General features: G+C 43.5%; 1 protein-coding gene across 2 annotated transcripts; it reads left to right on the top strand.

Moving 5' to 3' along the window:
• LOC100025620 (zinc finger protein 260-like) lies at positions 1 to 23,860 on the top strand. Of its 2 annotated transcripts, XM_007486881.3 has the most exons (5): positions 13 to 175; positions 2,027 to 2,146; positions 11,546 to 11,672; positions 13,089 to 13,184; positions 16,477 to 23,860. In XM_007486881.3, exons 2-5 carry the CDS (start codon positions 2,114 to 2,116, stop codon positions 18,675 to 18,677), a joined length of 2,457 nt encoding a protein of 818 aa, XP_007486943.3. In that variant the 5' UTR covers positions 13 to 175; positions 2,027 to 2,113; the 3' UTR covers positions 18,678 to 23,860. The 2 variants fall into 2 exon arrangements, with proteins under 2 accessions (XP_056680164.1, XP_007486943.3); XM_056824186.1 differs by lacking the exon at positions 13,089 to 13,184 and having other exon boundaries at positions 1 to 175.

Below are 23,860 nucleotides of genomic sequence, written 5' to 3'. Positions count from 1 at the left end.
TGGGGCAGGGCGGGGCAATCTAGCCCTTGAACCGGCAGCACAGAGGCCTTCGGGAAACCGGAAGTTAAGGTTATACCCAGTTTCCCCCCCTCCACCCCATCCATTTCCAAAGATTTTCCCGCCTTGGCTTCTTAGCTAGCTATGGAACTTCCTGCGCCCAGCACCTCAAGCATCGGTAATTACGAAGTGGTGGTGGGGAATTGCAGGAAAGGGGGACCTGAGTGGGGAGGAGCCAGAGGTAGAGGAGCCTGGCTCCTGCTGAGGAAGGGGGGAGGGCGGGAGGCAGAGAGCATTATTATGTTCAAATTCTCCCCTTTACGAATCCCTCTGGGGCAGACCACCTCCCACTTGTGACTCCTTAAGCCCAATTCCTGGAACCCCCCAAAGCCGGGAGCCCTCCCCTCCCCCAAGTCCTGGGACTCTGGAGCTGGGCCGGGCTGGCTGGGTTTCGGAGAGGACCAGGACGGGCAGCGCCAGGGTGCGAATTTCCTGCAGGGTACTATGTATCCATAAGACTTGCTCTGATGTCTGATGGGTTGGCTGTGACCTCTGGCATCCTCTTGGGAATCTTCTTTTCAGCTAAAACGTCCTGCCCGGAGGGGGTGTCCAGAAAGGGTGGGGGCAACACTGGATGCAGAAGGACCCAGGAGTCCTGCCTTCCAGCCTCTGAGCCCCAGTCCTTCAAACTCCTGCTCCCCCCGCCCCCCTTTCTCCCTCCACTTGGGCAGCCTCAGCTTCAGTCACCCCAAGCACTCTATTCGGACTAAACAGGCAATACTGACCAGACAGAGGGCGGAAAGTGAAGAGGAGTTCTAGAGGGCTTCCCGGAGGAGGCGAGATTGGTGTTGGGACTGTAGGGAAGCCGGGAGGGCAGTGGTCGGAGCTGGTGAGGGAGAGCCTGTCAGCCGCGGATGGGGGACATCCAGAGGAGGTGCTTCTGTCTAGAAGTTGGAGGTGCTGTTCCTGGACCCCCTAGGAGCCTGGTGTGTCCCAAGGCAGAGGGTGTGGCAGGGAGGGGGGATGGGGCCATTAGAACTGGCAGTGCCAAAAAGCATCATGGGGGATTTGATGTGTGTGGAGCCTGAGCCTTAGGAAAGGCACCTCAGGGGCTGAATGCAGACTGACCTGAAGGAGGAAGAGAGCCCAGGAAGGCCCTGCAGTCAGGGAATATGATGGGCCTGAGCTCACTGAGAGGGCTTTTTGACTTTAGCCTTTAGAGCAAGGGTTCCCAAACTTTTTACACAGGGAGGTCAGTTCACTGACCCTCAGGCCATTGAAGGGCTGGACTATAAAAAAAAAATCTATGAACAAATCTGTGCACCGCTGTCTGGGATAGTGGAGGCAGCAGCCCTGGCTATGATGGGCCTGTCACACCTTGCACAGACCCATCACAGCCAACGGAATCCCCTCCCCAGATCCCCCACTCACCATGCTGACATCTTCCATTGTGCAGCCACATAATCCTTTGCAAGGTGCCTCCTTCTCCTTCAGTTACTCTCAGAACAAGGCCCCATGGAAAGGATTGTGTCACTGGAAGTAGTACTGTAAGAGAGCAACTCGGGCTTTTTCAGCACTGCCACATACAGTGCTCCTCTCACTGACCACCAATTAAAGAGGTGCCCCTTCTGGAAGTTTGGTGGGGGCTGGGCTATTAGCTTTTTTTTTTCTTTCCTGAACTTTTTGGAAGTTGGCTAGTCTTTGTTGACAGTCCTAATGGGGGAGGGGCTGTATTAAACTGATTCAGTTGATTTTGATTGGGCTGGAACATTGTGGGGTGTTTTTATTAGTAGTTATGAGCAGTTATAGGTAGATATAGGCAGTTTTAGGTTATCAATACAAGTAGTTATAGGATAACTAGTATAGACATTAGGAAATTTTCTTAATTGTTAAGAGCAGCTAAAAGTATTCTTTTCTCTGGCTTAAAGGGATAATGTTAATTTACAACTCTACCATATTCTCATTAAAACTTAAATTGTTAAAAGCTGCTCTCTTGTTTTGTCAAAACTCCTCATTTTAACCCTTATAGAGACAAGGCTGTGAAAAAATGGAGATTTACCACATAGACTGACTGGAGCTACATTGCTGCCTCTATAGGGAGCCTGGAGTCCCAGGGATGGCCTTTGAGAGGGACAGACTCCCAGCCCAGGTAAGTGCATTCCAGCCCCAGATGGGAGCCCCATCAGCCAAGGAGGCCCTTCCCTGGCTCTGACACAAGATGGGCTGGGAAGCTGCTTCCTCCTTTCTGCTTGGCCATTTCTGTACTGTGAAGTGTGAACTTTAAATTAGATCTTACTTTATGGTGAAGATAAAGATGTAATCTCCTGATTGAACAATGAAGGTTCTTAGTTCTTACTTTAACGTGAAACTAGAACTTTAAGCTAAGTATGTTTTTAGATCTTACTACAAAAAGGTGTTAAGTAACTATAAAAGGTAAATTAATCACAAAAAAGGTTAAGTAACTAACAAAAGGTGAACTTAACAAAGAAGTGTTAAGTAACTCAAAAGATATAATCTAATCAAAGAAGATGAGAACTAAAGAATGGGCAGTCCTGGAGAAAAGCCTCTGATGTGATTAGTAGACGTGAAATTTTAGAGGAGGGGACACAAGAGTAAAAGGTCTATATATTTCATGTCACTTCCTCTCTCCGGGACCTTTGGCGGTGGATAGGTGGCTGGTGGCAGCCTGCTGGGCCTTTTGGCATCTTGGCATGGCTACAGCTATTGTCCGGTTTGGTGGTGAGTTTCTGGCTGAGTTTTTCCTCCTTTATTTTTCAAACGTTATTCTCTTATAAGCCTCTAATCTCCTTCAGAGACCTAATGAGGAGATCTTGAACTCCCCCAGGCACAGGCCAGGTGGGAGAAATCCTATTCCCTCTTCCCTCTTTTCCCTTAAAATCCCTCCGTCTATACTAATTAAAATTACCATAAATTTCCAGACTGACTTGGGTATTTCATTTGGGATTTTTTCCCTGGTGACCAATTAATTTAGATTTTAAGTCACAACCCTAAAATTATCTCCACAGAAGATGGTATTAACTCTCCCCTGCCCGTTTTTAGATTTAATCCCCAGAAGCGTATACACCTCACTTATCCTTGAATGGGGGAGGTCTGTGACTCAGGTGTGCAATAGTGGGTGACAAATAATCGACTTACTGCTCTCTGGCCAGTCCTAAGCAAAGCTTTAGGTGTAATTGGTACAAGTAAAATGGAAGGAATTCACAGGAAGTAACAAAAAGGAATGGTCTTTAAAAATGCCAAGAACTTCCTGTGAAGAGGATTTTTGCCTTCAACTTGACCTTGGAGGAGCTCTGGCTGAGGACCTTGGACTGCTTCTGTTTTCCCTTAGAACTGCCATGTGAGTGAGTGAAAAGGCTGACTCCCTTCCCTGGCTTTCCTGGAGGTGCTAGACTCTGGAGGGACCCCTTGTTGGGGAGGAGGCCTCTTAACTAAAACCTTTGTTAATTGACCCTTAGGCCCTCCAGCTGGGGCTTCTGGAGCCCTGCTGGGGTAAAGCCAGGGCTTGAGCTATAGTCTAACTTGTTAAGCTAGATTTCTTACTCTGCCTTCCTTCACATTTCTCTACTTTTACACTTTCCCTCCATTTTATAAATAAATTGCTTAAAAAAATCATTTTGGAATTGATTAAATGCCTGGTGACCCTATTCTTAAAAAATCCAGTCCAACCTTTTATATTAACCCCTTACATTCTGGCCCCTACAGTACCCACATCCCAGGCAGGAGGAACAGCACTTCCCGACTCTCTTCTTGGCTTGGGGAGTGATTCCTTGGCCTTGGACAGCTCAGACCCCAAGAGCTCCCCACAGGTGCTGCCTCCCATATCAGATTTCTCCCTGTGCACAAGTGAGCATTGAGGATATCTCCTGACTCCTTCTCTGTCTAAGGATGGTGTCTTTGCTCTCTCTGCTTGCCTGGCAACACTCACACCCTCTTCCTCTGCTTCTTTTAACCTGTTCCCTCTTGAGTCTGGTCTGCATCAGAGCTGGAGGGTGTCCTCTGGTCTGTGCCATCCTCAAAGAAAACTTTGTCCCTGGTGCTGCTCACTAGCTTCTGCCTCAACAAAGTCTTGGAGTCTTCCCAGCTCACTCCAGCTCCTTCCTCTCTCCCACTTCTTAGCCAAATCAGCCAGTCTGGAGGAACACTCTGGTGTGTTAGGCACTGCTCAGCACAAAGAGAAGGAAAACCATTGGCTGCCCTCCAGGCCCACCCCCTCCCCCAACACACACACAGTCTGACCGAGGAGACCCTTCAGCAGCCATGTCCAAACAAGCTTTGTGTTGGCAGGATGTAGGGAGGCATTGTAGGAGGGAAGGCTCTAATGGTTCTGGGAAGGTCATTGGTTCCTGAGGGGAAGATTCAGCTGGGACTCGAAGGAAGCTCAGAGGCCAGAGACTGGAGGGACAACATTCCCTGCAGGAAGACAGACAGGCTCTGGAAAGTCCCAGAATCAGACCACGGGAGGTCTTGGCCAAGAATAAACCAGGAGGCCAGTGTCCCTGGGGCAGAGGAGGAGAAGGGAGGTGTAAGGGGAGGGGAAGAGGCTGGAAGGTTGGTATATGCCAGTGGATCTTGTTGTAGGAATGGTCAGGTTCCTTGCCAGTGACAGCCAGAATCAGGCCGCTGGGGATGCCCCAGAGAGCTCCCCTATATTTTTGTATCCACTCCAGAGTGTGACCTCCCCCACTGGCCTTATATATATATATATATATATATATATATATATATACACACACACACACACACACACATGAATAAAAGGTTTACTTAGCTAAAAAAAGGGAAGGGAGTAAGCATCAGGGAATAACTAACTCTTAGCCCAAACAGGGAATAAAACCCCTTATAAATTACTATAACTATACTGAAGCCTAAATTAGTAGTTAAGGTTAGGGGGTTTTGGTAGCAACAGGGACAAGGACCAAAGTTTATCTCACATGCTGGAGGCCTTTTGGGTCAATCAGAAGTCTCAGGATGAAGAGCAACTCTGCATGTCCTCACAGGATTCAGGAGGGGATAAAGATTAATACACACACTGTCCACCAGTGTGAGGTAATCACTCACTCCACCACTCCTTCAAGATGGTCCAATTTCCTGGCAGCTTCAAAGTCTTTTCCCTTCAGAGAAACACAACTCCACTGCCTCTCAGTCTTCTTCCCAGAGCCAACTGCCTCTCAGCTTCTCAGTGCCTTGGAATGTTGACCCTGTTATTGCCCTCTCATTGCATCTTGCTTTTTGAAAAGCTAATCCTTTGCAACACTTCCTGACTGGCTGGGAAACTGGACCTCCTGTACCTGTTGTTTAGAGACTGTCAGCTAAGGTCTGTAAGGATTAAAATTTAGGGGAGATGGGGAGACTGAGGCAGGTAGAAATTAGTTTCTCTCTGCAAGGAGTATTATATTTTTTAGAGGTTTATTAAAGGTTAAAGATTAAAAAATATACAAGTAAGAAACATGTGCCTAGGCCAGAGGCCTAGACAAAATAACCTCACATCATGCAAGAGACTGCCTGCTCCAAGACCGAAGTCCAAAAAGAGCCAAGAGCCCCTCAAAAGCCTTTGAATCAACTTAAATACCTTCTCGATCTCGGCCCAGGTGAGATTACAAGACATTCTGGGGAAGTGGAGCAAAGGCTCATGGGGATTGTAGTCCTGTATTCGAGTCTATTTTTTACAGGTCTGAGCTTAGGTTGACCAGAAATACAGTAAGATTCTGAGACTGATGGAAGGAATTTTCTCCTAATTGTATGTCTCAAGCATTCAGGGGGTATTATCTGCAAACTGGGTCCATATTGATCAATCAGTTATTGCTTCTTTGTTCTTTTGATTGCTTACAGATATTGGGAAGAAGGACCCCTTTTCTGTCCCTCTTCCCTATCCCGACTTGGCAAGTCCCTAATCTTTTCTCCAATTAGAAAGCAAATGACCCAACACTGGATTGTTTCCTTTGCATTCATAAGTCTTATTTAATTCAATTCTTTTAGGTAGATAAGTCTCTTTTTCCCCCTGATTTTGATGTCCAGCCTAAGCCCAGGAAAGTGCCAGGTCCTTCTTAGTTAGGCACTTGGTATACATTGTTTTAATAAATTGATGTGCTTAGAAGTGCAGAGCTTTGATTCCTCAGATATTTCATCTTTCACTTGTTATAGTTAACCTCTTTATTTTCTTCTACATTTGCCTTCAAATCTTGTCCCTGGGTCAAAGCTATCTCAATGCTCCAAGTGTCACAATGAATACCCCCAACCCTACTACAAGTTGCAGCCTCCCCACCTCAGGACAAGTAGACTGCAGGCAACAAGTCTTTCTGCCCTCAGTGTGAGCCCTCATCTCTCTTTACCCATGAAAACATTCATCAGTGGAACCCCCTTCAAGGCAGGGCCTACATCCTTTCTCCACCTTAAGCTTTGCCTTCTCCTCCATACCTTGTCCCCTGTATGCTCTTCTCTTTCTGAGAAGATAGAGACCATCCCCTCAGTCCTCCTTCTCTCTGTCCTATCTACAGCCTTTGGTGCTTTTGGCCCACTCTCTCCTGCTTGATATTCTCTTCTCTCTAGGGTTTTGGGACACAGCTCTCTCTCCTGGTTTAGCTATTACCTCTCTGACCTGTGATTATCTGTCTTCTCTGCTGGCTCCTCTAGATCTTGTAATACTAGGGTTAGGGTAGGGAGTTCTTCCAGCCCTGTCTTTGGCTCTCTATTCTTTTCTCCCTAGACTTCTTTACTTGGTGATCTCTTCAGCTACCAGGGATGCAAGCACCATCTCTCTGCTGATAAGTCTCAGATCTCCATTTTCTGCCCCAATTTCTGCGCTGACCTCCAGTCTTTCATCTCAAATCTCCTTACAGGGATTTCACACTAGGTAACCAGGAGACACCTTGAGCTCTGTATCCCAAACACATTGTTCTCTCACCTAAACAAATCCCCCACCTTCTCTATAGCTGTATCCTCCTCTTCCCTCAGGCTCAAAACCAAGGAGCCCCCCTTGACTCCTCACTGTCCCTTACCCACATATCCAATATGGCTCCAGGACCTGTCAGTTGCACCTTTGCAGCATTTCTCCAATATACCCCCTTCTGCCCTGTGTCACTGCCTCCCTCCTGGATTATTAAGACAACCTGCTGCTCAGTGTGTCTCCCACAAGGCTCTCCCCACTCCAAGGTCTCCTCCATTCTCCCACCAGAGTGATTTTCCTACAGTTCAGTTCTAATCCTGTCACTCCCTCCTCCATGAACCCCAGTGGCTCCCCATTCCCTCCAGGATCAAATACAAAACATTCTGTTTGGTGTTCAAAGCCCTCTTTCCTGTCTTCTTAATCATTACTCCCCAATCTGTATTCTTGGATCTAGGGACCTGGCCTCCTGAATTCCTTCAGCTGCAGACTTTTAAAAAAATATTTTATTATCTGTCTTAGAATTGATGGTAAACATTTGTTGTGAGGCAGAAGATGTCTAAGAGGTAGTCAATGGGGGGGAAGTGGCTTACCCAGGGTCACATAGGTAGAAAGTGTCAGAGGTCAAATTTGATTCCAGGGTCTCTAGTTCTAGTTCTCTATTCACAGAGTCAACTAACTGTCCCAAAATGGAAAAAAAAATTTTTTTAACCCTGACCTTCCATCTCAGGATCAATTCTAAGACAGATGAGTGATGAGGGCTAGGCAGTCAGAATTAAGTGACTTACCCAGGATCATACTGCTAGGAAGTGACTTGAGTTCACATTTGAACCCAAGTCTTCCTGATTTCAGATCTGGCACTCTATCCACCCTGTGATCTAGCTGTGTCTAGTTCCAGTATTTTCAATGGCTTTACCTCATGTCTGGAATATTTTCCCTCCACATTTCAGATCACTGACCCCCATTAAACTTCCTGTAAGTCCCATCTAAAGACTAAAAACTTTCTACAGTATACCTCCATTTGTCCCTCTTACGGTGCCTTCATTCTTTCCATTCTTCCCTATTTCTCCTAGACAGAGCTCGGCTTTGTATACATGTGTCTGTGTGTTCTCTTCCTCCCCCACTGGACTGTGAGCTCCTGGAGGGCAAGAACTGTCTTTTGCCTCTTGGGGAATCCCCAGAAGTGCAGAACAGGTGCTGAATGTAGAGGGAATGGAAATGAAAGTTTCTGGTCCTTGAGATCCCCTGGTTGTGTCCCCGTCTTCTCTGTATCTGCCTCCTATTCTCCCCTGTGGTCCTGCAGTCCAACACAAGAAGTATCCTCCTGGAGCAGATGGGACACCACATGACTCTTCCCATGATCCCCTCTGTCTTCACCTTTAGCCCTCCCAGGTTTCCTCCTACTCCCTTTCTCCTTGTCTGTAGTTTTTAAAAGAAGCCTCTTTCTGCTCTCTCTGATGTTCTGCTGCTGCTACTGTTGGCTTCAGTTATTACTCTTCTTGCATTTCTGCTGCTTGGGGTATTCAAGAAGCAAACGATCTCTTCACTTCAGGGTCTCTTCCTGAAAATACTGTAGACTCTCTACATTAGTGAACATCTACTGTTCTGTCCAACATTGTGGAGCTCACATTTTCAGGTGTTGGGAGTGAAATTTAACCAAAGGGTAACCTGAGGCAGCTCTTAAAGGAAGAGAAGCAGGGGACTGCTGCCTGTCAATAGAAGGAGTCAGGGGCTTGCCTCTGTTAATACTCCAAACTCTAAGCAGAAGGCTAGATCTCTTTGATACGTTTGGGGGAGACTAGAACAAAGAATATACAGGGTAAGTGATGTCTATCATAAGATAGATGGTCTCCATTGGTTATAGACCTGGGAAAATCAGGGATACTGTGACTGATTGGAATAATCAATAATAAGGGGCCAGCAATGCCCCAGCCTTCCTCTCCTCAGACCAAGAAGAGGTTCTTGTGCGAGTCCAGTGCAAGGCCAGGACTCTGACTTGGGGCAGCAAATCAGACATCTTTGAGATGGGTCAGGGATGTAGAAAGACAAGACCTGACTCCCTGGGGCTCACCTGAATTTCCCAAGGTCAGCTAATGCCTTTAAATGAGGCAAGAACAGTGATAAAGTGCCCAAGAGCTGGATTCTGCCCTTCACCTATTTTAGGCTGGCTGAATGTGGAACTGAGTCAGGAGTCAGAGAACCCCAACTCAGGCAGTTACCAGACAAAAGCAGTTACTGGTAAATAGGATCAATAAGTAAATGATCCGAGATGAACTCAGCCTTTTCTGAGGATAGGTCACTGTGGGCTGCATCCTGAATCCTCAAGCCCTCTGGAACACATTCGCTCCTTTCTTGTGCCTTCCATAGTATTATAAGTAAAAATTGATCTGATCTTTTTTTTTTTTTAATCTTTATTATAAGCAATCTCAATGAGATACTAGAAACTGAAAGCATCAATTTTTAAACATTTAAAACAAAAGTAGGGCTTGATGTGGCAAATTTGGTAATGAGTCTCTTCAAAGTTAAATAGCCCAGTTCTTGGTGAAATGTGATCCAATCAGTACTGGTCCCCTGTTTAATAGGACCTTCTAGAACAGACCCTCTGTTGACAAGCCTCAAGAATTCTGGGTCATCTTTAACCCATGATGACACATTGAACTTTAGTGGAGGCTGATATATAATCAATTATTTTTAAAGAGAAAATAGCACCAGTATTGATATTCTCTCTCTTGACCACTGTCAAATACTTGGGTCCCATGAAACCTAGAGTTTGGACAACTCTATAGTCAATTTTCCACTCATCCCATCATATCATTCTTTCCTATTAGGCCTTTGACAACTCACAGACACCCATTGTGTGTTATCAATCCAGACATCTCTTGAATTATGTTGCCTTCTATTTAAATCTGTTCATATAACCACAGTTGCATGGTCTACATCCTACATGGTATCCAAGACCAAGGGCTGGGCAACCATAGACAATCATTTCTTGACTCTTATCCTGTAAAAAAAAAAAATCTTGTGCTTAGCATGGACTCAAATGACTAGCTGTCAATGCCAGATGATTACCAACAAAGGAAAGTGAAACTTTTCCTCTAGTTTGAATACTCCAAACCCACTTTAGATTTACCAAAATGCAGAAACCTTTACTTTAACTTGACAAATGCTTTCTTAAATACAAACAAGAGGAGTATAAACAAGTTTATTTCAGGAATATGCAAATTCTGACTCAATAGAAATGATTAGTTCTTCAAGAACAGAATGGACTCCCCACCACAATGGGTTTAAATACAGGTGGGATAACTACCCTTGGATCACCTTGCAGATAGGATTGCTCTATTAGATATGATAGCTGGATTAGATGATCTGTCAGGTTTCTTCCAACTCTTCTTGGAGATATCTTATTATTCTATCCAGGTTTTTCTTCTTTTCATCTTTTTTTCAATTCTGGCTTGTTGGCAACAAATATTGGGGGCTTTGGAAAAATGGAGAAAAAACTATGGAAAGGAGCTCAAATCTACCACATGTTTCTTATAATAGCTCTGGCAAAGATGTTCTATGTGAAGTCAACATGATGGGTACAATAGTTTTCTGGAACATTTGTGAATTTAATTTATCCATCTGGCCTTATCACTCATTAGTATAAATAAAGATTTGCTTAGGCTAGTTTTCTCTCTCTTAGCAACTGAAAGCTAAGAGGTCATGATTAACTCCTTATTCCTAGAGCCAACCCTACTCTGCTAAAAGAGAGCAAAGGGTGGAAAGAGAAAGGTCAGAAAATGAAAGAAAGGAAAGCAGTGGAGACAGCAAGTCTCACCTCCAATTACAATTTAAGCCCTGGGTCTCTAAATTTAAGTATCTTTATTTTCTTGTTTTTAAAAATGAGTTGGCTAATAGATTGATGAGCATTAAATTAGTAAAGAGAGAGTTTGAGAGAGGCAGAAAAAGAGAGAGGTCTCAGGCTTTCTGGATCTCATTCTTTTTTTTTTTAACCCTTATCTTCCATCTTGGAGTCAGTACTGTGTATTGGCTCCAAGGCAGAAGAGTGGTAAGGGCTAGACAATGGAGGTCAAGTGACTTGCCCAGGGTCACATAACTGGGAAGTGTCTGAGGTCAAATTTGAACCTAGGACCTCCCGTTTCTAGGCCTGGCTCTCAATCCACTGAGCTACCCAGCTGCCTCCCCAGATCCCATTTTTCATTCAGCTTCATCAGGCTGGGCTTGCCAGAGATCAAGGGATCAGGAAAGCTCTGAGAGAAACCCCCAGCCTGGAGAGTCAATTAGTTCTGGGAGGAGGTACAAAAGGCACACCCTGATGCTGGCTGCCCTGGGACAGGGCAACAAAAGGTGACTCTGTGAAACCTACTCCCCACCTCTGGGTCCCTGGGGATCCAAGATGCAATGGATCTAGAGATTTCCCTTCACACATTAGAATATCCTTGGCTTCCTTAGAGCTGCTTTTTCTCAAGCCTCCATTTGGCTCTTATAGATTCAGCTTCAAGTGCTGGCTCTGACACTGACAAAGGGTTGGACCTTTGGGGCCCCTCCCTTCTCTGTCGGTCAGTTTCCTCCTGTAATTGACCAAAGGTGGGCTCTTCATAGTTATGTAGCTTTCAGCCCTCTGTGCTCTGACTTGGGCTTCTCTAGGAGGAGTTGACGTTCAAGGATGTGGCTGTGGACTTCACCCGGGAGGAATGGCACCTCTTGTCCCCTTCTCAGAAGAAGCTCTACAAGGAGGTGATGCTGGAGAATGCCAGGAACCTGCTCTCAGTGGGTAAGGAGCCCTCTCCCTGCTGCCCGAGTCTGCCATCCAAGGGAATATTGCCCCCAGCAACAGGCAGGGTTGGGAGCAGTTTTCAGTCATGAGGAAGGGACAAGGGCTGGTATGCCATCCCAGAGCCAGGGCCCTCCTGCTGCCTGGTTCTCCTGTAAAAGGACTTTGCATTGTGTAATGGGACCTTGGGGGTTCTCTTTGGTGTTCCTGAAGTCTGAGATGAAATTCATTTTAGAGAATCTCAGATGTGGAAGTAATCTGAGCTGATTCTGTCTAGCTTCTCCCTGGCCCAGAATTGTATCACCCAAACCCATCTGGGATGACTGTTCAGGAGGGTTTTCCTCTTACCCTCTTCTTCTCTGGGGTGGATTTGCTATTAGGGATCTTTTTCTTTTTTAACCAGCATGAACTCATAGCTCACAGCTCCTAGGTTTCCTAAGGAGAGTAGGTTTGACCTTTGTCTTCCTATTGCCCTAACCCTCCAGCAAAGCCAATGAGGGAGGGAGGGAAGGGATGAACTGTCTATGATGACCTGTTCTTGGTTCAGGGCTCTGCCAAGGGTTTTCCCTGTAATGTTATGGCACTTCTTCCTTACTTTCATCTTCCTAATTCAGTGACACAATTATGTCCATTTTACAAATGAGGAAATAGATTCAATTAAGTGGCTTGTTCTGAGGCACCCACTTAAGAGTGGTTTATGGCCAGATGTAAACTGGGCCTTCTTGCTTCTAAGATCTCTCCCTGGCCCACTCCCCTTCTAGCTGCCTCTCATTTCCAGATAATGGAAAACTATGAACTGAGTCCAGCCTTCTCCAAAGAAAATGCCCCAGAACCAAATGTTCAGGTTCCATATTGGTTCCCCAACCTTCTGCCCCCTCCTCTTCCCACCCTAAATGCTGGGGAGACTCTCCTCCAGGGCTCCCAAAGGCCCTGCTTGCCCTCCTTTGTGATTATCAGAATGAATGGACTGGCTGAGAGATAACATTGGGCCAAATGAGGATTGTTAAATTCCCCAGGAGAGGAGGCAGAGTTCCCGAAGAGAAGAATCCATGAGTTTAAGGGAGAGGGAGGTGCAGGTAGAGTGATGGCACAGAAGCCGTTCCCTTGAGCTTCAGACTGACCCAGAACACTAACCCTGAGGACCCAGTTTAGGAGTTTCTGCCAGAATGGATCAAAACAGGATGTGAATTGGGGGTCGGGGGGAATGTTGCTCAATCGAGGTCCCCCAGCAGGGTAACAGGCACATCCTACCCTGGGCTCCTGCATTACAGACACTGAGGGGTGAGGGCAGAATCCTGTGGGAACCCCATGGAAAGAGTCTCTGAGTGGAGTCATTGGACTCCCCCACCTTTCCCTCAAGAGAACTCAGTAAAGAGCTTCTCTCCCATTTTCCTTCCACTTTCCCCCCATGCCCAGGGCTTCTAGCTCCCCCAGAAGTCCTGCTCTCTTCTTTGGAGCAGAGGAATGCCCCATGGATGTTGGAGCAAGAAGGTCTGAGGAACTGCTGCCTAGGTGAGGGAGGGGAAAAGAGGTGTGGGGGAGCTGGGGTGCCCAGAGGCTTCTGTGTGCTCTGGTGAAGCCAGGAATACATTTGGGGACAAGAGGACCTGACTTGGAATTCTTTTTCAGAGCTTTTATCAGGGCTCCCTGGGCAAGTTACTGAACCCCTGGGCATCAGTTTCCCCATCTGTAAGATGAGGCTGTTGGACTCTATTTCCTATCAGCTCCCTTCAGAGGATCAGTCTGTGATCCTCTAAGAAGTCAGTGTTTGGGACTGAAGGGCCTGGAAGTCTCTTGCGGGTGCCAGAAGAGCTGAGCTTATCCCCTCTGAGCTCTTTAGTATCCAGAAACATGGATGAGGGCTTGCTCTGTGCTGGGTCCTGGGCTAAGTTATGGGGGACCTAAAGGTCTGCAGTGGACATCCCCTGCCCTCCTGAAACTCACCCTCTGCTGGAGCAGAGAGCAGCATGCTGACAATTCTGTAGAAACCCTCTACATCCCAGCTCCAGGGCAGCCAATCACAAGAGGGAAGAATGAAGGGAAGGAGCACTAGAGGGGTTTAATGGGGGTAGGTGACCTGGGGCTTCAGGAGAACCACACTAAGGACTCTGAGGGAAAGTATAGCAGAGAAAAGGAGGCAGCTGATATGTGGAAGGTAAGAGCTCTGTAGAGAGGTCCAACTTTTGTTCACTGAAATATGAGGCCAATTTCTCAGCTCAGTAGGTGAGGCAAGGGGTAGGAGGAAGCCATGAGGGAGAGCTAGAGGCCAGGGAAATATTTGGAAGACTGCTACGGTGGATGGCAAAGGGAATCAATGAGGGAGATGTCACAGGATTGCTTTGCCATGTTGAGGACCCAGCTGAGGTCAGGGAGCCTCAATGTAGAAAGGAGCCAGGATGTAGTTTTCCTGATTTTCTCTTCTCTCCACTGATCTGGAGCATATGAGCAGGAGTGAAGACTGCTGCCTTCCTTGGAAACAATCCAAGGCTAAGCTTTGCGTAAATCATCAGCCTAAGCCTTTTCCTGGTCTCTGGGGGCTCAGTCTTTGTCCTGTTCTTGGACAAAGAGGTGACCACAGCACTTCACTTTAGGGAGATGAGAGCCTAGAGAGAGAAGCCTCTGGGATCTTCAGGATTGTGTCTGCTCAGATTCTTACCGTTACTGTTGATTGCTGAGAAAGTAGAGCAAGAGAGACAGAAACATAGCTGAGGCCAGAGCATGCATTTACCTTCCAAGAGAGAGATCAGAATACAAAGATCCTGGTAGAGGTTGGGTGTGACATAATCCCTGGGCCAGTCTGGACTGTCTGGAGCTCACAATCTAGAACCCAGGCATGGAAGTGGTTTAGAAATGTAAGGGTTAAAATTTTGGTTGAGACTGGAAAAAAAATCTAAATTTAAATGGTTGCCAAAGGAAACCCCAAAAAATAAAATACCCAAGTCAGCTGCCAAATTTTATGGTGATTTAATTTATATAGTAGAGAAGATTTTAAAAAGAAGGAGTAAGGAAGGGGCTAGTACCAGGCAGGAAGATAGGAGATCCAGAAAGTAAACTTTTGAGTGTGAAGGAAGAAAGAATCAGCTTGACCTCCAAGAGACTTAGCTTAGATGCTCGAACCTCAAATCAGCTCCAGGGCAAGCTCATCACCCAACACTCCAAGATGTCGGAACACTTAGCATGCTGCCAGCCAGAGTCGTCTCTCCAGGGAAAGAGGAAGAGGCAGCCTGTGACGTGCTTTATATGGATCTTTTTACATCATTTTTCTGTGTCTCAACTATACCAATGAGTACTTAGCTTGACTTAGGACAGCCCAGAGGTCTGTCCTTTTTTTGCACATGTCTGTTGAAGGCCATCTCCTCAGATAATTAAATCGAGTTTGATGCAGAGCTTTCAAAATCTTGTTAAACTGAGTAGGGTGGGGAATGTGGGTTTCTAAGACCTGATTCTGTTATTCCAAGTATCTCCATTGTTATTGATCAGGAAATATCTAAATCAGATCTTCTAAAGAATGGTCTGATTAGGGTGGAATAGTTTTAAAATTCACAGAAAGAAGCAACAGGTCCTGAATATCACTCTGAGATGATCCAGGGAGAAAGGAGTGTTGGGGAATGGAAATGCATTTGATTCAACAAGGAAATCAGGAGCTAGAGGAGTGAAGAGATTGACAATTTAAGGAGAAAAGCAATCAAAGATGAAAATCCAAATTCTAATGATAAAAATAAACATAATTTGCATATGGCCCCTAGTATGTGTCATACATTTTATAAATATTATCTTGTTAAATACTCATAGGAACCCTGGTAGTCTCTTGATATTATTATGTCTATGTCATAGTTGAGGAGCCTGAGACCTACAGAGCTCCTGTGACTTGCCCAGGGTTAAAAATCCTAGCAAGTTTTTGAGGTACAATGAGAATGCACAACCACCTGTATTAGGATTTTTCAGAAGAATGTGAAAACAACAGTATGTATATAAGGTGGGAAATAGGAAGAGAATTATATGAGCTTTCTTGTCCATTTCCTTACAAAAGAATAATAGCCTCAACTTACTGTATGAGACATATTTTTAATCATGGGCAATGACATGTTTTTATTTAAATTGTATTAATTGAAGGATTTTATTTTAGTGAAAAGAGGCATTTAAAGAAAAGTAATGGCTGCTTTCAAGGAGTAGGGAACAGAACAAAATCTTATATGTCTTGGATAAATGCAAAAAAGTGTGCTGAATTTCTTCATCTGATCTCAGATACTGGAACAAAAGATAAGGTGGAAAGCAATCACAAAGGGAATCAAATAATGCTTAGAGAGAAGCTAGATGGTGAAATAATAGAAATATTTAGTCTTCATATACCCAGTGGTGTCATACCTGGGAAGAGAGGATTGACTGTATAAACAGTGAAAATGAAATTAAAAACATTGAAAGTGAATTGTCTAGTGCTGTAGACAGAAGATGCCCAGCCTCAAGATTTGGTCTCAGCTGCCAGGATTTCAGGTCAAGTCACTCATCCAGCCTTTTTGAGGTCATGCTCTGAGTTAGGAATGTAATAAAACTAGCCTGCCCTATATCCCAGATTTGTTATAAAGAGCAAGTGAGATCATATGGGTGGCTCTGTTATTTAAATTATTCTTTAGTTTTGAGGTAATGGCATTTTCAAAGGATGGATTATGTCCATTTTAAGTTGGAAGACTTATCTGAGGAAATAGGATATAAAGTGGTTTATGTTCTGACAGTTGAGGAAAGTAGATAGAGCTATAATATGTGTATATGTAGCTCTATATGTATGTTTTACATGTGTTTCTTTTAGAAGGAGCAATCAGACCTGCAATGAAGGTGAATCCAACAGAGATGAACCCTTCTATGGAGGAAATGGACCTACAAAGATTCATGAGTGATGGTCCCAATAACTTTGCTTTCAAAGAATTCTGTGTTGCACCTCAACATTCATCTTATATTGAACATCAAAGAACACACAGTGAGGAAACATTTAGTGAAAGTAATCAGTCCCAAAAGATTTTTATGCACAGGGCCAACATTGCTGGACATCAGAATATCCACACTGGGGAGAAACCTTATGAATGCAAGCTGTGTGGAAAGACATTCAGTCAGAGCTCCAGTCTTGCTTACCATCAAAGAATCCACACTGGGAAAAAACCTTATGAATGTAAGCAGTGTGGCAAGACATTCGGTATGAGCTCCAGTCTTGCTGTACATCAGAGAGTCCACACTGGGGAGAAACCTTATGAATGCAACCAATGTGGGAAGACGTTCAGTCGGAGGGACAATCTTGCTGTACATCAGAGAATCCATACTGGGGAGAAACCTTATGAATGCAAGCAATGTGGAAAGACATTCAGTCAGAGCTCCAGTCTTGCTTACCATCAGAGAATCCACACTGGGAAAAAACCTTATGAATGTAAGCAGTGTGGCAAGACATTTGGTCTGAGCTCCAGTCTTGCTGTACATCAGAGAATCCACACTGGTGAGAAACCTTATGAATGCAAGCAGTGTGGAAAGACCTTCAGTATGAGTTCCTATCTTGCTGTACATCAGAGGACGCACACTGGTGAGAAACCTCATGGATGCAACCAATGTGGAAAGACATTCAGTCGGAGGGACAAGCTTGCTGTACATCAGAGAATCCACACTGGGGAGAAACTTTCTGAATGCAAGCAGTGTGGAAAGACATTCACAAATAAGTCCAGTCTTGTCATACATCAGAAAATCCACACTGGGGAGAAACCTTATGAATGTAAGCAATGTAGAAAGACATTCAGTCGAAGCTCTAATCTTGTTATACATCAGAGAATTCACACTGGGGAAAAACCTTATGAATGCAACCAATGTGGAAAGGCGTTCAGTATGAGCTCCAGTCTTGCTGCACATCAGAAAATCCACACTGGGGAGAAACCTTATGAATGTAAGCAGTGTGGAAAGACATTCAGTCGAAGCTCTAATCTTGTTATACATCAGAGAATCCACACTGGGGAGAAACCTTATGAATGCAACCAATGTGGAAAGGCATTCAGTATGAGCTCCAGTTTTGCTGTACATCAGAAAATCCACACTGGGGAGAAACCTTATGAATGCAACCAATGTGGAAAGACATTCAGTATGAGCTCCAGTCTTACTGCACATCAGAGAATCCACACTGGGGAGAAACCTTACGGATGCAACCAATGTGGAAAGGCATTCAGTCAGAGCTCCAGTCTTGCTGTACATCAGAAAATCCACACTGGTGAGAAACCGTATGAATGTAAGCAATGTGGAAAGACATTCAGTCGCAACTCTAATCTTGTTATACATCAGAGAATCCACACTGGTGAGAAACCTTATGAATGCAACCAATGTGGAAAGACATTCAGTATGAACTCCAGTCTTACTGTACATCAGAAAATCCACACTGGGGAGAAACCTTATGAATGCAACCAATGTGGAAAGGCATTCAGTATGAGCTCCAGTCTTGCTATACATCAGAGAACCCACACTGGTGAGAAACCTTATGAATGCAAGCAATGTGGAAAGGCATTTAGTATGAGCTCCAGTCTTGCTATACATCAGAGAACCCACACTGGTGAGAAACCTTATGAATGCAAACAGTGTGGAAAGACATTCACAGTGTACTCCACTCTTGCTGTACATCAGAGAATCCACACTGGGGAGAAACCTTATGAATGCAACAAATGTGGAAAGACATTCAATCGAAGTTCTAATCTTGTTATACATCAGAGAATCCACACTGGGGAGAAACCATATAAATGCAACCGATGTGGCAAGGCATTCAGTATGAGCTCCAGTCTTGCTGTACATCAGAGAATCCACACTGCTGAAAAACCTTATGAATGCAAGCAATGTGGAAAGACATTCACGGCGTACTCCACTCTTGCTGTACATCAGAGAATCCACACTGGGGAGAAACCTTATGAATGCAAACATTGTGGAAAGACATTCAGTCAGAGCTCTAATCTTGTTATACATCAGAGAATCCACACTGGGGAGAAACCTTAGGAATTCAACCAGTGTCAGAGGCATTCAGTATGAACTCCATCCTTGCTTACCATCAGAGAATCCACATTGGGAAGAAACCTTATGAATGTGAGCATTGTGGAATGATATTTAGTCAGACCTCCCATCTTGCTGTACATCAGAGAATCTACACTGGGGAGGAACCTTAATAACAAAAACTATGTGGAAAGATGCTCACATGCAGTTCCCATATTGATACTGTGTAAAGGAAAATTACCCCCCCCCCCCTTTTCTGGAGCAGCAATGTGTAATTAAAAATCTCTTACCATAAAAACTGATTCCCAGCATCCCACTCTCATCCTGGCATTATGTGCTGACATATACAGTATAAAAATTTGGTGGAGCTTTGCCTCTTGCTCTCTTCTCTTCCAGTGAGGACAGCTGAGAACACAGGGATTTTTGAGCAGGTAGAAAAACTTAGTCACATGGTTCTATTTTGTTAGATAATAAACTTTAAAAAACCATGATCATTGAAGTATTGGACATTAATTTAAATCTTGTACATTTTTTTAAAACCCTTTCCTTCCATCTTGGAATCAATACTGTATATTGGTTCCAAGTCAGGAGAATGGTAAGGGCTAGGCAATGGAAGTTAAGTGACTTGCCCAGAGTCATATACCTGGGAAGTGTCTGAGGCCAGATTTGAAACTAGGACCTCCAATCTCTAGGCCTGGCTCTCAATCCACTGAGCTACCCAGCTGCCCCGAAATCTTTAGAATTTTAAAACAATCAGCAAATGTAATATATGTAATAGGATACAGGTAGTGAATTAAAGAGTCTTTTTCTTCAACTCCAATAGCTGCAGTTACAGAGACTTCTTCACTATTTAGAGGGGAATGAATTGACACAGTTAGCAATGGAGTCTGAAAAGCCAAAAATTCACCTCTAGACTCTTTAAGGTTCATTCCCCTTCCCAGTATCATCATCTATCTAGATTCCTTTGGTCACACCTCTGGGACCTCCAATAGTGAGGGAGAATTCTTTTTTTCAATCCAAGTCTTTATTTTCTTTTTTAACATTTTAGAATTTTTATTTAGATAATTTAGAATATTTTTCCATGGTTACAAGACTCATATTCTTTCCTTCCCCTCCCCTCACCCCCTTCCTGTATCTGATGCACAATTCCACTGGGTTTAACATGTGTCATTGATTAAAACCCATTTCCATATTATTAATATTTGCACTAGGGTGATCATTTAGAGTAAGTTCAGATTAGTCAGTCATCCAGGGTTTATGGATGTCTACCTGCTCAGTAGGAGGGTCTGCGTCCTGAACATGAAGGAGGGAAAGAAGGAGGTATTTAAGAGATAGGGAAAGTGATAATGGCCCAGGTAGAATTCAAGCTATGGGGAAGAATTTGGAGACCTGAGGGATATTGGGATCTAGGACCCTCAGAAAGGAAAGCTCAAAGAGTTTTAGGGACCAAGAGAACCTTGCCAGAAAGTAAGACCCTACCTGAGAAGACTGAATCCAAGAGGTTGAGGTGAGCATGGAGGACATATTCCAAACAGTGGAAACAATGAAGGGAAAGACAAAGTTACAAGATGGAGGGTCTTGACTAAGAATGATCCAGGAGGCCAGTATCACTACATCAGAGATAGTAGAGGGGGAGTTCTTATGGATGAAACACCCAATTTTGTAGAAGAATCTCAGCCTAAGAATGAGAGACTCAAATTCCATTCAATTTGTAAGAAAATTTCGTTTGAAGTAGTTTATGATTGTATAATAGCTGGTAGAATAGTCTAGAGGCTAATCAAGTAGCCTCAGGGTTAATGAACAAGTCCAGGGTCTAGTAGAGTAGCCTCTTCAAAGCTGGTTGTGTAGAGTAGCAGCTCTGTTGTATAGTGGTAATTTCATGTATGGAGTAGCAGCCACAACTATAGAAGAGCATCTTCCCAGTTCTGTGGATTAGGGATGGCATATTTATTAGGGCCAAGGACTTTGTCATCTCCCATTTCAGAGAAATCTTCCCCTTAACTGAAAAACCTGAAAGGGGGTTAAGGCCAAATTCAGATGCAGGTGTGTTTTAGGTTGTGATGTGTAATGGGGTGGTTTGGGTTTTATTTTTTAAAGGTTGGACTGGATTATTTAAAATTAGGGTCACCAGGAATTTAATTACTTCCAGACATTTTATTTACAATTTCTTTTCAAAATATAGAAAGAGTGAAGTAGGAAATCAGAGAGAATAGGGTAAGATATCTAGCCTAAGCTATAAGTATTTTGCTCCAATACCTGGCTCAACCCAGGCAGGGGAGTTTAGTCCTTGGCCAGAGAGCCCTTGGCATTTGAGCTGAGGACCTAGAGATGCAGGGAGCCTCTTTCAAGAGGATAGGCCTCTCCTAAGGCTAGTCTCTTCAGAAAATCCAGGAAAGGAGTCAGTTCTTTTCACTCACCATGTGTCAGTCCAAAGGGAGAGATTCAAGAACAGTCTCACCAGGAAAATTCTCAGGTTCAGTCAACAGATTTTTCACCAGCCTCCAACTTGAACTCAAAACTGCAAAGAAGTCAGAAGTTCTACCAGAAGTCCCTCCCGGAAGTTGTAATTCCCTTTTAAAGACACTTTCTTTTGCATCACTTCCTGTGCCTTTCTCCACTTTTTATGTCTACCAATTACAGTTGAAGTTTTGATTAGGAATGCCCAGGGGGCAGTCAGTTTGATTCATCACCCACTATCACACACATGGGTCACTTAATGATTAAGTAGGATGTTTACACTTTTGGTGATTGAATCTAAAAATGGGGTTTAGTTAGTGGAAATTAGCATCAGGGTTATCCTATTTACCTTTTAACCTTTCTGTATTAAAATAAATTGCTTCCCCAGTTACTGAGTGGTCTGTGTATTGATTTCAGACCAGCTTCTGTCCTGGTCAGAGTTAACTGTTGGCTTTCAACCCGCAGGGTAATATCTTGTTACTGGCAAGTCAGATGGTCTGAACCTGATAAAATCATAGGTTTTGTTAAATTTATTGTGGGTATTGGGTTTCAGTTAAGACCTGAGGGAAACCCTAAAGCTTGTTGACAGTTCTATGAAAGCCTATTGGGAGGGAGTACCAACAGCTCAGAACTTTGTGCAGGCAGATAGTGTAGAATTCTGCTGCAGGAGCTGTCACTCAAGTCAGCAGCTGAATGGAACTTTGGATGTAGTTGTTTTGTTTTGTTTTTTTTCTCTCAGATGCTGTATTTTCAAAGTGGCTGGGATTTGGTTTCCTGACTATTCTTGTTTAACTGTTATCATAGTTATGTGGATATTAAAGGTTCTTTATACTAATTTGTTGCTACTACTATATCTTCTCTTGGTTGTCATCCCAGGATGGTGCTATGAGGTGTTAGTTTGGAATGCTTTGAAACCTCTTATGAAACTAACTTCACAAGAAGTATGTTCTTATATACCAATAGCATTATTGATTGTTGGTTGCCTTTATAAGTTCAAGTGAATTTTTGTGGCTGTTGTAAACAAGATCAAAGTTTTTGTGTCTATACTGTTTAGGGATCAGGAATTGAAACAGTTGAAATTGAAACATATTGTTACAAACTAAAGAACATGGGAAAATGTTATTGTGCTGTGCTTAATAATACAAATGTTAATGTTAATGCTACTGGTCAGCAAGCAGAGGGGGATGTTGAAACATCAAAAAGTCCCTCTAGGCTTGAAAGAGAAACTGAGAGAATGCTTGAAAATATACACTGTAGTGCTTTTTTAATGGAGAGTATTGTTATAATAAAAGCTTCTGGTAACCAAAAAAAGGGAAACTGAGGCATTAAACCCTAAACCTGTTTCTTTCTTTGCTTTACAGGATATAGCCTATATTACTCTGAAAATAGTAATGCTACATTTAAGAACACAATTTTCATCTGCAGATTTAGATTCCATAAAAGAAAGAATGCCCTGTTTTATTTATTTTTTTTTATGAACCCATGGTTAAGGAGTTTAAGCACGCAATTAAGACCTTTGACCCAGATTTTGCAGATTTCTCTCTCCTAATGGAGGAGTTACTAAATAGGAGAGAAAGGGAGCAGTTTGTAGAAGAGACACTTAGAAATCCCGCATTAACACCATGGCCTGAAATTTTTCAAGAAATGGAATTGAATTCCATAGATACTTATAGATTTCTGGGACAAGCTAGGGAATCTATCTTAGAGGCTAAGAAGGCAAAAAGACGTGCTCAGTGGTCAAAATTTGAGTGGATAAGACAGGAGACTGGAAAGTCACCTGCAACATTTTTGGATAAATTGATAGATGCTGCTGAAATCCAATTGGGACTTGATATTTTAGCAGAGGAAACTATTGCTCATATAAGGAGATTGCGAGAAATGCATGCAGCATGGTGAAAATTTTTTTAAGAACAATTGTCCTGATTGGGGAACATTAAGTTTGGAAGATCTAAAGAGGAAAGCTTGCTATATTTATTTAGCTGATAAAGATAAATATGCAGATGGAAAAGATGGGGGTAATTGAAGATTTAAAGAAACAGTTGCATGAGGCTAATAAGAAAATAAAAGACTGAAATTAGGGAGGTAAAAGCAGTAGTTGCTCTAAGATCTATGGAGCCTAAAACTCATTATGTGACTAGGGAAAGAAGGCCAAAAGCTCCAAGATGTTATTTATGCAATCAATTAGGACACTTTGTTAGGGATTGTTGCTTTAGGGGGCAATTCTCTAGACAATTAAATAGAAATAATGGATTTAATAATGGCTGAATACAAAATTCTTTTGGATGGAATAATAATAATGATGAAAACAGATATTCACAGTATCAAGGACAGTAATGCTAATGGTTGTCCTAATGCTTGTTGTCATGGAATGCAAGCCCCTGACCTAACAACAATGAAGGATTGGATAAAATCTGGACCTGGGCCTAAGTTTAGCCAAGTAGCTGGTTACCAGAAGGGGGATTGGAACAAGGGTGCCTGTTCATTATAAAGGTGTATCCAGAGTTCTCAAGTGTTGGGTAAATCATTGCAAAATGGGTTTATGGTTATGAATATTGGATGTGATGAGGATAATGTAAATGAACCAGTGAATAATGTAAATGAAACAAAAGGAAATGTAATTAATGTTAGGAAATGTGGGAAACAAGAAAATTTTGATGTAATAATGTCTGAGAATTCTAAGGATCATGTAATAATGGAGAATGTAATATGAATAAAGAAAATATGATTGTAAA

The sequence above is a fragment of the Monodelphis domestica genome, chromosome 3 (assembly GCF_027887165.1).
Source record: "Monodelphis domestica isolate mMonDom1 chromosome 3, mMonDom1.pri, whole genome shotgun sequence".
Classification (NCBI taxonomy): domain Eukaryota; kingdom Metazoa; phylum Chordata; class Mammalia; order Didelphimorphia; family Didelphidae; genus Monodelphis; species Monodelphis domestica.
Note: the sequence above shows the minus strand (reverse complement) of the source record. Positions and strands in the feature narration are given on the sequence as shown.